The sequence below is a fragment of the Pezoporus wallicus genome, unplaced genomic scaffold, assembly GCF_028554395.1.
Source record: "Pezoporus wallicus isolate ANWC-B61680 ecotype Strahan unplaced genomic scaffold, APGP_CSIRO_Pwel_v1 contig_5542, whole genome shotgun sequence".
NCBI lineage: Eukaryota > Metazoa > Chordata > Aves > Psittaciformes > Psittacidae > Pezoporus > Pezoporus wallicus.
In genome coordinates, this window is record NW_026640165.1 from 5,074,784 (window position 1) to 5,090,000 (window position 15,217).

Genomic DNA, 15,217 nt, shown 5'->3' on the forward strand with positions numbered 1-15,217 from the left:
GTTGTGACTCTGAAACTAGGAGGAAGGGGTTTGAAAACAGGAAAACTTTTCATAGTTCCTGAGGACTATAGCCCATGGTCAGTACAGGGGTAAGAGCTTTCTAACAGTGAGGTCAAGAATGTGAATTTGAAAATGTTTTTTGATAGATTTGGTGTGGTGATTAAGGCACAAATGTTAATGGAGGCAGATTATCAGAGGCAGTACACAGGGAAATAGGCTTTCTTAAATGGAACCATAGCTTACTTGAATTCTGTAGTGCAATATCTTTCTGTATATTCTCTTCCTGGTTTATTGATAAGGCTGAAATCCAAGACTGTTTTCAACAAATATCCTGCCTAGTATCCTTGGTCCTTGTCATTTTATAAACAATCTATTTTTACCTTACAGGCAGTCAGGCACATCATTTGCATACAGTTGATTACAGGCATAACATTTTACTTCTGCACGCACCCAGAGGTGTGGCTACTGTGGCAGAACTGAGCTACGTGCGTTTAATATCCACTAAGTGCATATTCCCTCATTTAAGTCTGAAATGAGGCTGATCGGGTGCATATTGGTACTTGGGGCTTCTGCACAAAGCACTGAATATAAAGGTAATTTCCTCAAAACCTAGAGCAGGGGAAGAATTCAACAGCCGCCTTTTTATAACAATGCCAGAATCCAATCCCTCAGGAAGTTTCATGGAGTCTGAATGTCATTCTGCAGGCTAAGTGCCTGGGGTCTAATAGTTCTGGGAACCTCTGGGGATTGGGGCTGTCCAAGCTTGTACCAAGTCAATTTGTCAGAAGTCAGGTATTCTGCTCTACCTCTCCCTTTGCAGACTTTTGTCAAATAGTACATGTAAGGGAGAAGATTGTAGAAGACTGATTCTCTTCAAAGAAGTGGCTGGTCTTCTGCAATTTATTCCTCTGTCAGGCAGTTCCCACAGCTACCACCCAGCTTTGCTACTAGGAGCTGTTCCTGGTGAAGAAAAGTAGGCAAGCACCCATAATCACGAGCCTGGTCAGATCTATCAGCATTCAGTACACTGAGACGTCTGCACATAGCATGCTGGGGTTACTGAACTGAACCCTTGGACTTAGTGGTTAGACCTAGCTAAAAATGATGAAGCAAAGAATCTTGTGCTCTGTTCTCTTTTCTGTGTAGGAATTGAAATCTATTTTGTCTCTAGTCTGGAATTAAAGTAAGGGAGGACAAGCATTAAACCTTGTTTTACTTGTACCACTGTGCATACCACAGGAACATTGTAAGGAGGAGGGAGAACATAGTACTGCAACCTAGGAAGATGATGTTCTTTCAAAGGGAACCTTAAGAAACAAAAAGGAAGAAAATACTTGAATAGTTCTTTACACATCATCTGATTAAAAATAGACTTGGAGCTGTGAACAGGTTGACATTGCACTGTAAGACATCCACCAAAGAAGTATTAACCAGAACCTGCAAACTCACACAAATCAGCTAAGTGATTCTCTGACGTAATAAAGTTGAATAACTCTGCTGTGCTAACAGCCTTGCTGTTTCCAGATACTGCACCTAAATACCTCCTTAGGCCCCTTACCTCTTTCTGTGATTTGAAGTGTTAACAGAAGTGTACCCTGTATTCCCTCTTCAGAAGTCCAGTGAATAACTTTCATTTGTATGTGATTGATAGCTGTGAACTGTGTTTAAGGTAAAGTATGGCCGTTAGCTGATATTTTAGATATTACAACAGACCATATGCCTTTTTTGTGGTAGGAATTGAATTGAGACATCTACAGTCTGTGGTCATACAGTTGAACAGTCATAAATCAAAAGCTTTTTATTACAGATATTAAATATCAGAAATTTAATCAACATGTAACTAATTACATTTATTTGGCAAAAGGTCCATAGAGCATTTATTTTAATTATTTGTCATTTTGTAAGCCTTAAGCTCTTAGCCAAGAATTCACTTTATCATTCTTATCTTGAGGACAAAGCTCTTCTTTCCCTTAACTCACAAACTTGCCAAACAGAAGTGCTTTGCCACACTTTTCACTTGAGGACACTCTATGTTGCATTTTCTATGAGCAGAATATCCTTTGCAGAGATGTCTGGGAAATAAGCCAGTTCTAATGGTCTCAGGAGAATCTGCAGGATTGCAGAAAAACAAAAAAGTATACTTATATTTAAGTACATTAATGTCTCAAGTTAGCACAGCAAATGGCAATTGACAGCTTTTGATAACTCTTGGAAAGAATTTCAAATCAAACTATGCATGAGGCTTTAAATCAAAACGTATTTATCCCTTTTTTTCCATTAATAAAGATCTGAATCTTTAGCTTCTGAGTTATGTCTGCTTACAATCCATATAATTTCTTTCCAAAATTTTAATGCTGTTTGTATAGTTTTGGCCTATCAGACAGCTGTGCATCTTGTAAGTGATCAGAGCAGTATCATTACTAGGAATGATAATGGAGTCAGCCCAGAGCGTTTCAGATGTCAGAGCTGTTGACTTACCACAGGATTTTGAGTGAAAATTCCCAGGAACAGAGCTTATTGGTGGAATAAGCAGACACTCCAATATTTAAAGAACACTGGCGTAATCAAATATCAACATAAGTACACCTTTAAACTGAAGATCAGGGTTAAAAGGTCTTCTATCACCCAATTTTGAAGCTGGTTTACATTTTAGAAGTCAGTATGAAGAGCAAGTGTTACAGTTAATTGAGCACACTTTATCAGAGTAAGCTTAAACACTTTGCAGTGCCTATGTTGTAAAAAAGTGAACGCTCGTCACGCCTAACTTTTACTCAGATAATGTGCCAGTATGGAGTTTTTAAAAGGAAAGGGAGAATATTCATTGATAATTTCAAACTCTCCTGAGCCTGTTGAATAAACAATCTGTCAGAGCAATAACTAATTGTATTTGTTTAAATTTGGAATTTTCACTTATTTTTTTGCATTGAAGTATTTCAATACTTTTAATTTTTTAATCCAAAAGAAAATTTTTAATTATATCATTGTATTTCTCATTTTCATTACTATTATGACATTGTTTCATGATGTATCAGTACCGATTAGAATGTGTTTCATTCCTACTGATGTGTTATAATAGGATATTTTGAACAAATAATTTTTAGGTATACATTTTATTTGTGATTGTCTTATTTTTAAATTATTAGGGCCTCATGCTAGTTAACACTGACAAAAACATCTAGATCAAAGTGTCCCCTCTCTGTTCTGTAATGAAAAGAAGCTACGCATCAAATGTACTAATTAGAAAAGCAGCTGTTTTCCTGCTGATATCTTAGCTTGAAATATTTTTTTCTAGGAAAATGAAAACAACATCTTCTCTTTAAAAGTTGCATAGCATACAGTTGTTTATTAAAAAAAAAAAAAAAAAAAAAAAAAAACCAAGCAATACAAGCAACATATTTTTTAAAGTATAAAAAAAATAATTAGTGAGAATGCGATACATTCCTTTATATAACGCAGTTACCAATCACATGACTTCAGAACCTAGTTGCTGTTTGCCTTGTCTATCATCAGTGGAGAGACATAGGTCCTTCCAAAAGGGGAGGTTAAATTTCATTTACATGATAAAAGCAATTGTGTTTTTCTCAAAGACTATCAGGATATATGCTTTTAGAGCATTTGGTATGATTTATGTGTTCTGACTGGAGGCATCTAAATCGGATAACCATGATAAGTGTACATAGTTGCAGTATGCACTGTCAAACTGACCTCAAACTGCTTTTCCGTAAATTGTCCTTGACTAGCAAAATCCTAAATTAGGCTTTTAGATGCCCAAAGGTCAATGGGATAATTACTGCAACCAAGGTTTTTCTTTTTCAGATAGAAGCGTTATATAGTTTCACAGAATCACAGGATCATAGAATGCTTGAGGTTGCAAGGGATCACAGGAGATCATCTTGTCCAATCTCCCTGCTCAATTGGGGTCACCTAAAGCACATTACTCAGGACTGTGTCCAGATGGCTCTTGAGTATCTCTGCAGAAGGAGACTCCACAGTCTGTCTGGACAACCTATTCCAATGCTCAGTTCTGTTGTCTGACACCAACACAGCACAAACAGATATCACTGTGACACTGAAAATAAGACATTCAATTCAGTTCTTACTAACAAGTGAAGTTAATTATTTCAGTAATAAATGTCAGAATTAATAGTATTTGCTCATATAGCATATCTTATCACACAGTACTACTCCTGGGATGCAAAATTAATTGATTCACTTTAAAATGAAAGTTTAACTTTTTTAAATACCATTTTCTTCTTAAACAAAATTATTCAAAACCAATTTTACATATTCTAGCACCTATTGAGTCTAACAGTGATAAAACACTTTAAGAACAAAGTTAATCACTGTGTGTAGAGAAGAGCTGTAGCTAAGCCTTACAAACAGCTATGAATGCTGGGGCAAATTTTATGCTTGTACCTTGCAAGACTGTCTTTCAATAGCTTTCCTGCCTGTGTTGTAATTCCCACAATAGTCCCTATGAATCTTACAGAATCTGTGGAACACACCCACATTGTCTCCTACACAGCATATTTCCTCTTATACTATTAAAAAAAAAAATTGCCTTTTTTCCATTTTTGTTTAATTTTCAAAAAAGGGCTAATGCCAGAGAAACAGAAACTATGTCTTGTTAGTTAACCTTGATAAAATGACATCTTCAAGAAACCCATAGCCTAAGCCAAGACCTGTTCTGAGGAGAATATACAGGTCTCCTTCTGACAGCAGAAACTCAAACCATGTAATTTCATTTGTGCATTAGTCCTATTCTGTGTGGCATGTAATTTCTGACCTCAAAAGAAAGATTGATCATGGCTTCTTCCATCTGATATTTATGAAATGTTGCCTAGCATGTCTGGCAGAGTCAGTAATACATTCTCCTCTTTTTCTGTTTTGTCTCTTGTTTCTATAGCATCTGAGTTTTGTGTGATTTCTCATTAAACATTCTCAAGTTTCACCCACGCAGGCCATCTGGACTATAGTTAATATTTTAGGACCTATCCCCTTAACTTTGATGTACTTTCTTGTAACTGCTAAAACATGGTGATATCTCTTCCTTCTGTCTTGAGAACCTCCCCCTCACAAACCCAGACATACCAGAGGAACCAAGGGCTTGATAGCTGCCAGCAGCTGAAGTCTTTCAAATCTCTTGTATATTTTTTTTCAAATCTGGGAAAATCTAAGATGAGAAAAAGAAATCTGTGAGTTCTCACCAGCAAAAATCTTACCATAATTATCAGAGTAATGTCCTAAAGTATCAAATGTTATATTAAAAAATAAGTTAGCAGTTCCTGGGTTTGGTTTGTTGCATTAGATTATGAACTCTGAAATGGTACTGTGATGAACAGCACAGGTACTGTGTGATCCACCACACTGGATTCACTAATGACACTGTCAATACTATACCTTGATCCCTGTCTTCACCTGAAGCTTATTTGCTTCTCAGGTTCATTGAATTTCATCTGAGTAAATGTTTTAGGAACCAGCAAGGTCCATTTTACACCTACAATTGGAGCAAGTGAGGAATGGAAAACATTTTACTCTGATTTAACCCAGAAAAATCTCTTAAATAGCTCAATCATTTTTTAAGTATTCTCAAGGTCTGATGTTACTATTTGTCATTCTTATAATGTGAAGACAAGCTTGAAAGATAACAAAGGTTGGATAAATATTTCTAAGAAACAATTTGACAGCTCTTCTAACACTTGTAATGACACGTGCTTAGTGTAATAGCATGCTTATCTGTGGTCCCATCCCCTTGAACTTCTAGGATTGTGTGATCTCTGTAGTAACATTTCTTAAGGATGGACCCACATAAAAGTTTCATGGTCTGTCTTGTTGTTTTAGCTAACTGAACCACAAATGCTTGCTTTTTAGGCACAGAGACTGATCATAAGATTGGTATCTTACTCCTTATCCCTGCCATCTGTGAGACTCAACCCAGAGGAAATGCTCAATCACAAAATACGTTTTGGGCAGCGATGCATGTGGAGTTACACTAGGGTCTAGTGGGTCATCTGTGACAAAATGAGGCCTAGTGAGTCACAAGCAGGATCTGCCTGGAACTCCTCAGCTTGAGAAAAGAGAGTAAGTGCAGAATTCAGTTCTCTGAACTCATGTGTCCAGGGCAGCGTAGATGTTCCAGGAGTCTTGAGGTGTGTTCAGGAGTTCAAATATATGACACAAGGCATTTTGAAGCAGCATCTGGAGGTCAGGGCAGATGCTCAAGTATGTCCCACAGGCACTAAACATCTATGTTTTGGCAGAATTGAACTAGAGATTTTGTTGACCTTGACTGAGATTGTACTTTACATATAGATACCCACATTTAGGTCTCATAATCTGAACTTGATCCAAGGAGATTGTAATAATGGGGAGTTGAAGGGCTGTCATGGAAGAGACAATAGGCTAGGAAACCCTAAAATCTGATTGAGAAAGGTTACTATAAAGTAGGGGATTAACCCCACTTCTATGAGACACATGGAACTAGATGAGGTGAGAAGATTCTCTGAGACTGCTATCTTTGTGTGTCGAGAGATCAAATTCACTTCCTCTCCTGCTCTCTGGAAGTTGTATTGCAGCTACTTTTATTATATAGTTCTGGTTTTTGTCTGTGTAAAATTCATTGTAAATTATAGAAAATTCCTTGACATTTGCCACAGTTTATTTTTCCTCTTTTGTTATTTGTTTTCAGGCTACTGCAGAAATCTGATTACCACAGCACAGCTTGCCAAAATATCACAGAAATGGGATAGGGAGGGCAATGGTGATCTTGCCAAAGAAATCAGATCCAATATGCTGCACAGTGAACAGAGTGCTCTGCCTACAGTTTACAGTGACACACTGGTTGGTTTTTGAACTACTGCATTATATGCATCCCTAGGTTTGTTATGTTAAAATATGCTTGCACCTTTAATCAAAGCGCTACACAGTATAATTTAGGTGTCTGCTTGTCTGCTTTGCCAAATAAGGTATTAAAAATGTTTTAATTTGCAAGTTTGGGATAATGATCCTTAAATTCTCTGTCTCATCCTTCTTTACAGCTTTACCATAGTCATGCAAAACTTAAAACTGGAGGATGAGCATAGGTGTACAAAAGGATATTTTAGATGAGATCATTATCTTTCACTTTCCTGAAGAGCCTCACTGTTTCTGTGGTGAAGTGTTTTAGGAAAGAATTTTTTGCATTTTATAATGTGCCTTTGAGGCCAGGAACTAAATCTCATAAACCTGTTAACAAGGGTGTAACAATCTGTTAGGCTGGAAATTTTTGGTTTTGCAGAGTAGAATCAATGTTTAAAAAGATGAATTAATTTGTGCTGAGACATGCTTGTGTTGTTTTCCATGTGTAAATTTTGGTTCAGAAACTTTTTCCTTTGAAAAATGTGCCGTTTGCAGTCGATGTAAGGATTAAGAGCAGTGGTGGGCTTTCTTCTATACACATGGCCATGTACATTCAAGCTTTACTGAAGGCCATACTTGCTTTTCTGTTTGCAGTGGATGCCCGTGTGTTATTTCTATAGAAGAATGCTGTGTATGTTCTTACATTTGTTTTCAAACAGGGCTATGAGAGAATAAAAACCCTCCTGTATTGTTCTTACCTGACCTACATATATCTATTCCTTCTTTATTCCCTCTCACCCCAGTTGTTCACTTACTACTTTCTCCTCAAGTCATAGACAAAGGCTAAGCAGAGCAATTTTAAATAGAGATTTATTTAGCATACATATTTATAGAGATTGCTTGTTAAAGTCATCTGCTGTGCTACATTGCTTTCTGGAATGATGCTAAACATGACTGCTTTCTTAAGCAATAAATTGTCAGATGGAATACATAAAGCAGACATAGTATCTCACTGGTGAACACTGTCTATTCAGTTCCTTTACTTGCAGTTGAACTTTCTGTTTAAAGCTCATGCTTTGTAAGTCAAAATTACCTCTTTTAATGGATGAAATATCCTGAATAGTCCATCTAAAAGCATGTTTCCTTTTCAGTGTATTATTCATCTAAGTTTAACTATTTTCACAATCCATCCTAGGAAATCACTGTTCCAGTTTCTATTATGAGTGTGAAATTTTGCTCCAGACCAGCTGCCTGTCAATCAGATGTCACTCACACATATCCCTGAACAGTCTTCTCATCTAATTAGAGAAGAAAAAGTAACAGTTTGCATTTGTTTGTGGACTTCAACGATGACTCGTGGGTTGTTGGGGGTTTTCTTTCCTTTATTAAGTAGATTAATAGCTTTAAAATTCACATCACTGTCTTCATGAGATAGTCTTTTGTGGCAATACAAGCATTATTTTATGTAAGATCATTATATTTGATAGATTTTTATTAGCACACAAATATTTAAGGCACTTTTTCAGAGTAATGTTTTATGTAATTGCAGTTATGTCTTTGTTCAGATTTTTTAACATATAAAGAGTATGTTTTCAATATAGGCATGTAGGTATGAATATTCAGGATTCAGTCTACATTAAATTTACTGTGTTTAAATAAAAATAGAGTCTTAGATTCATTCCTGATTTAATTTGAAACTCTCTCCTACCTTAGAGAAAAGTCTCAGGAATAATAAATCCAGGTTATTTTTTCACTACCCTAAGGAAAGCCCCTAGCTGTCCTTGCACACTTTCAATTCTGTTAATATTACAGTTGCTTTTATTTGAAGAGTAAAAAGAAGGGAAAAAAGTAAGTAGTCATTTCTCAAGTTTACAATTCTGTGCCAGTTACAAACCTTTCTTAGTTTTACCTGGTGCTAAACTTCATCTAGGTGTACCCCTCTAACCAAAGCAAAGAGAAATCAGATACAATTGGGTTACTTGCTCAAGGCCTTTCAGTAGTGTTGTTTTAAGTGTGTTTGCTTTTACCCAGCACATTAGAGATTAAGACACTCTGGTTTGCATTGTTATGCCTTGCAAAATATGTGATCCTCTTCATCATACCATCTTTCTATCCATATTACTTCAAGGAGCTAGCTTTAGACTTTCATGGGGGCAGAATGAGACCTGTCTGATCCACAACAGCTCTAAATGCTACTCCATGATCACCTTTGTGCTCAACAGCTTTGAATGTTCTGAGCACAGATATTCTTGCTGCCACCTCTTCTGCCACCTCCATTGCTTTTTCTTAGCGTATGTTCAGATGCTGAAAAGCAAGCTTGTATTATTATATATACCTAAGGCTGAGCTCTTAAACACAGGTCACCTACACGACCCATGGTCAGCTGAGTTACAACACTTTGTTCTAACAGTTTCATTCATTGTAAGGATTATCTAGTTATAAGAACAGTCCCACTGCCTTCTCTAGTATTGCTTATGTAGGAATGGGCAATTGAGAAGAAAGGAGGAATGTATGATCTGACCTAGAACATTCCAAGATCTTGTGAGTTCAAAAAGGTAGCATGAGGGAAACAGGATTTTGATAGAAAAGGAAATGAATAATCAAAATAATAGTCCTGGCAGGTGGTCAGGGCAAATTGAGAAGATAGGGCTGGGAGTGTTATTTAAGGGGAAATGGCACTTTTTGGTGTTCATTCTGGACAGATCAGTAATATCAAAGTAATTGTTATTGGAAAAAAAATATCTCATTTGCAAAGAGTCTCAGAGTTGGAATAAATACTTCTTTCTGTGCTTGACTTGAATAGTAGAAATGATAAAAAAAGTCCAGTCCAGATAGTGGATGTTAAGAAAGGGCATGTTCTAGAAGGTGGCTAGTGATTGGATTCTGTTGTCTGTAACTCATGAATGCTGCTTTGTTGGAGTGCAGCACAGGAAGGTATTATCTGTGTACATAATACACTAGGCTGCTTTTTATAAACATTCACCCAAGCACAGACACTGAATTTGATCAATGTTATTTTTCCTAGTTCTGCAGGTATTACAACTTGAAGAGTATGGCTAGCTCAGTGAGTCAGAATACAGCACTACTAAGTATAGGAGCGTCCATGCTTCTTTATCTTATTCTTAGTAGCTGCAGACACTTTAAAGTTAGATTAACTTGTATTTTCCTGAAGACTAAACAGTTCAATTTGCATATATGAACAGCATGGAGAAAGGGAGAAGAAGGGAGAAAAACAGAATAAATTTTCAGGAGGGACTGTGAGAGTTCTCATAAATACAACAGGTCATTGCTACTGCTTGGATCATCACCAGAAATTTACATTTTTATTCCCATAAAGCATGAGGTATCTTGCAAGGTAGCATAAGGTTTTCCTTGGGCATTTTAATGCTTTTATATCTTTCTTCCTGCATTATACATGCTTCGTTTTTCAGAGACTAGAAGAGACAGCTGCAGAAGCAGAGAGGAAAGACGTTGCTTTATCTGACTTGCCATCAGTTGGTAAAAAGGTTTGGAACTGTTTCCTTTATGAGTAGGCTTGTGAGGCAGAGACTGGCCCAACCTACATCCATCTCTAACTTTGTACAAAAAACCCTAAGCCAAAACCAAAAGCCATTTACATTGATGTGTGCCATACAGAATCCTAAGACTCACAGAAGTCATTTTTAAGACCGTAGTTGAAAGTGCACAATCCACACTTCAGACAAGTAGTTCATCTGTAAAGCAACACTGAAATCTCTTTAATATGACCAATTTCTCTGTAGGCATCCAGAAAATTTCCAGAAATCAGCACTGGAAACATGATAGATAGTTCAGAGTTGTCATCATAAAGTGTCAATGTAACTTCAACAGGCAATCATGTAAAGGCACTTGGCTACTGTAGCAAAAATAATGACTTTGGTTCACTCTGACTTTCATTTTTGTTCAAAAAATAGAGAGTGGAAACCAGATGAAACTGCTAAGGCTTTGCCAGGCTTGACATGGTATTGTTGTTTTTTATGCAGGTTCTATTTAAAATAAAAGGTCAGGCAAGATGTACTTGAAACTCAGTCCTAACTCTGAAAATATTTGCCAGTTATAGTAAGTCTGGTTCAGTTTTCTGGTTTGTGGTGAGAAATTAAAACATTTTGTCACTGAATTCAATCATACCACACTGAAGGACAGACAGAGGGTTTTGAGTGAGTTTCTTTTGGTGGAAATCCTGTCAGAAAATCACCACATATTCCCAGTTCCTCAAGGTGGCTTGAATAATGTTTTGTCTGTCTTTGACTCATAGGAATGAAACAGTAAATTACTTTATTTGCCATTAGGGCACAGCTGGAGATAATGGTATTCATTGTTATTCTACTCCCTCCAGAATACGAGGAATTAAGTGGACTATGTAACAATTGTGTAAACACTCTTAGGACATATTCAAGCCATTCAAAAATTATAAGATATATATGGTCATATGAAATGCATTGTTTCTTATGCTTTGGATTATCTATTAATATGCAGTCATTTTTCCGCTTGAACAGAATTCTGTGGAGCACACAGGAACTTGGGCTTCCATCACATAAAAAAAATCAGATAACATACGGTAATATTTTAGTCTCTAGTACTAGACGCTCACTCAATCTCTCAAAGTTGAACAAGATCAAGAGTTCTCCAGACACATAGCCAGAACATCTGACTCCTTGAGAAGGAACTGAACCTGCAGTCTAAAGCACAGAGAAGAAATTCTGACTTCATTGAAGTCAGTAAAAAAAAATAAGACTTGTGCAATGGTACCTAATGGCAACCTAGAACTGCCATGAGTCCTGTGTAGAAATGGACAGAAAAGAAAATCTTGTAGTTAAGCGATCAGTACTGGGACTCTTTAATTTGATGCTGCTGCAAATTTCCTAAGTGAAGGGAAAAAAAGACACAAAGGATACTGAAGGAGCTGGCAGAGAGCCTAACCGAGCCACTTCCCATTATTTCTCAGCAGTCCTGGCTAACTGTGGCACTCCCAATTGACTGGAGGTTAGCAAATGTGACACTCATCCACAAGAAGGGCTGTAAAGAGGGTCTGGGGAACTATAGGCGACTCAGCCTGACCTCTGTGCAGGGGAAGGTTATGGAGCAGATCCTCTTGTGTGTCTTCACAGTCTGTACCGGACAACCTGGTGATCAAGCCCAGTCAGCATGGGTTTATGAAAGGCAAGTCCTGGTTGATTAACCTGGTGTCCTTCTATGACAAGGCGACCCCTTTACTAGATGAGGAAAGGCTGTAGATGTTGTCTATGCAGGCTTTACTAAAGCCTTTGACACTATTTCCCACAGCATTCCCCTGGAGAAATTGGGTGCTCATGGCTGAGGTGCTGGATCGTGTCCAGAGGACAGTGAAGCTGGTGAAGGGTCTAGAGAGCAAGTTCTGTGATAAGCAGCTGAGGGAACTGGGTTTTTTTTAGCCTGGAGAAAAAGAAGGTCAAGTGGGACCTTATTGCTCTCTACAACCACCTGAAAGGAGACTGTAGTGAGGCGGGCGTTGGCCTCTTCTCCCAAGTTATGAGGGTTAGGACAAAGGGAAATGAACGCAAGTTGTGCCAGGACGGGTTTAGATAAGACATTAGGAAAAATTTCTTCAATGAAACTGTTGTCAAGCACTGGAACGGGCTGCCCAGGGAAGCTGTGGAGTCAGCATCCCTGGAAGTATAGATGTGTAGATGTGGCACCTAGGGATATGATTTAGTTGGTGGACTTGGCAGTCTTAGGTTAACAGTTGAACTTGATCTTAAAGATCTTCTCCAACCTAAACAATTGTATGATTCTATTTTAGGTTTTGAACTTTTAGTATAAATAATAAAGAAGTCCCTTTTATGGTCATTTTGATAATCTTTCTTTTCTCTTGCTTAATCTGCCTGGTTTTCTGGGGAGTGATTAATTTATCTGTAATGAGGAATACAAGGGAAAAAAACAGGAGGTGGGAGGGTAGGTGTACATTTTCTCTTCTCTGGACTCTTCATGCTCTCTTTTATCCTTTGTCTCCTTTCTGTCATTTGTTCCTATTACCTACCTTACTTCTTTTTCATGCCTTCATCATGGTGTTTTTCATGCCTTCATAAATGATGTTTAAACTTCCCTAGCTAACCTATGCCTTCTCTTCCACACCCCTCCCCCCAATTCTATTTTCTTCTGTCATTGTCCAAAGTTGTAAATTCACATCCTGTTCTCTAATCTGTTCCTCTTCCTGTCATCACTTTATTTCAACTTGCTCTCTGCCCTGTTCAGCATTTTTAAAATGCATAATTGTCTCCCCTCTTCTCTCCTTCTTTTAAAGTGTTGATACCATATTCACGCAGCAGGGATGTGTGAAGTAGAGACAGGGATAGCAAGTCAGGAAGGAAGCTTTTATATCCATAAAATGACAAAGCAGCAGGTATCTGCAAATGAATGTGGTTCTACCTGAATTCTCTCTCCATCTTGGGACCAATATTGGTACAGAAGCACACTGTGAAAACACCGAACACACAGTCCGTCAGCAGTTTACGCAGTTGCTTTTAGCTTTAGGCCACTCCAGCATAATTCAGGAAAGATGGAGCTAACTCAGCCTAATTCTTAATACAATAGTAGTTTACTTTCAAATGTAATAAACCATAAATCTTTTGGTTTGTGTCTTGCTGGATAAAAAATATGACTACCTTTAAAGTTGTGTTCTTTTCTAATGGGAAGAGAAATAGGGGGCATAGTGGAAACCCCAAGAAAGAGTATAAAGGGGAAACAGAAAAATTAATAGAAGCAAAACTTTAATTTCTCTTGCTGAACGTATATTTAAAAAGGGGAATATACCACAATAATCAATCAGGTTTTTTGCCTTCAGCCTGTCTGAGGCCATGTGGTTTGGAGATCTGATCACTAGTCCGAAAAGGAAAGGCTGTTTGCAAGATTTCTGGGGTGTTTTTTCCTGGAAAAGGTGAGAGGACAAAAGCAGAAATATGTGACATACACTTTATGCCTTATAAGGAAAGTATTTGTCTATCTCTGTCTGTATGTCTATCTATCTTTCTATCTTTCCACATACATGTAGAGAGATCCATATGTTTCAAGCTGTCCCTAAATTGATTTGGAGGCAGGTATTTCTTTCATTTAATGCTCTGAGGGTTGGATGAAAAACTCTAAATCTGATACACGGCTTGAACCAAGTGAACTGTATTTTCTTATTTGTTTTATTCTTTCACATTCACTGTTCAATATTTTCTGGAGTTATGCATGATATTTCCATCAGTAAACAGTTCTGACTGTTTGGAGACAGAACAATGCCAAAGCAGAAGATAGTGTTTGAGCATTCAAACCGCATTTTGTAACCATCATGCTTGCTTAATACATCTCAAAACATTTTGTCTTGTACAATATCTGTGTAATTTTGAAACCATTTCTAAACTGTTATTTTGGGTGAGCATGAGTATATGGCTCCTTGCTGTATAAAATCAGTCATCACTTTCTCTTTTGTGTTTGAGCTGTCATCCAGTACTCTTGTTTTCTTTAATAGTGTGAACTTTGGTTCTGTTTCTCTTTTAAACCTCTGTTTTCATTCCATTTTTATTTTAAACAGGTTCATCAGGCAGTCCTTTAGCCATTCCATTGTTTTGTGGAGTTTTGTTGGGGTTTGGGTTCGTTTTTGTTGTTTTTTTGGGTTTTTTTTTATTGCTGTGCTACTAAAACAATTTTATAATTAAATCGACTATTAATAAACATTTTTTACATTAATTTGCACTTGTAATAGCATCGCTAGAGGGCAGTATTGATTAAATTACGCGCACTCTACTGCTCATTGGAAATTTATGTGCAGAAAAGCCTCCAGTACAAGCATCCTTGCTTTTTTAATAAATGGTCATGGCTTTCACGTCCATTTTTCATCATATCCCATACGTGAAAAGTAAATAGTCATTTTTATTGCCATGTGTATTAGATATTGTTATATGTAACTTTAATGCAGGTAAAAGAACATTCTGTGATATTATTTTTATAAAAAGGAATGTGCATGGAGCTTAGTAGAAGATCTGTGGCATTGAAGTTATTGTAAATTATCATTTTTATTCATTAGTTTATTAGAAAAAATTATTAAAATGATAAATATTTCTAACATTAAAATATAGGTTTGTTCATATGTTGTTTCTCAGGAGAAATGTTTGCTGTGAAAAATATCTTCTAATTCAGTAGCTGTTAATTCACTAATCTCAGTACAGTATATTTGAAAATAATGGACAGCAAAGATAACCAGGATTTTAACTTAAGACACTGACTCATTTGTTCTTATTGATTTACAGGTCTCCTGACAAATGCAGCAACACAGAATCCTCGTAGGAGTGGTTTAGGCTCTGTGTGAGCTACTTAGTCAAGTTTCACTGCTGTTGATCATCAT

The 15,217-nt window shown here is 37.1% G+C and overlaps 1 protein-coding gene across 3 annotated transcripts in view; it reads left to right on the plus strand.

The window, feature by feature from the left end:
- The window catches only part of TAFA5 (TAFA chemokine like family member 5), a 432,390-nt gene that overhangs the window by 416,014 nt on the left and 1,159 nt on the right, over nucleotides 1–15,217 (plus strand). For 2 of the 3 annotated variants that reach the window (XM_057417841.1, XM_057417844.1), the window contains one exon: nucleotides 15,123–15,217. This exon is cut by the window's right edge and continues 1,159 nt beyond it. In XM_057417841.1, the coding sequence (XP_057273824.1) occupies nucleotides 15,123–15,131 (9 nt within the window). In that variant the 3' untranslated portion in view covers nucleotides 15,132–15,217. Of the gene's footprint in view, nucleotides 1–13,675; nucleotides 13,769–15,122 lie in introns of all 3 variants that reach the window. The other variant, XR_008973288.1, reaches the window with a different exon arrangement.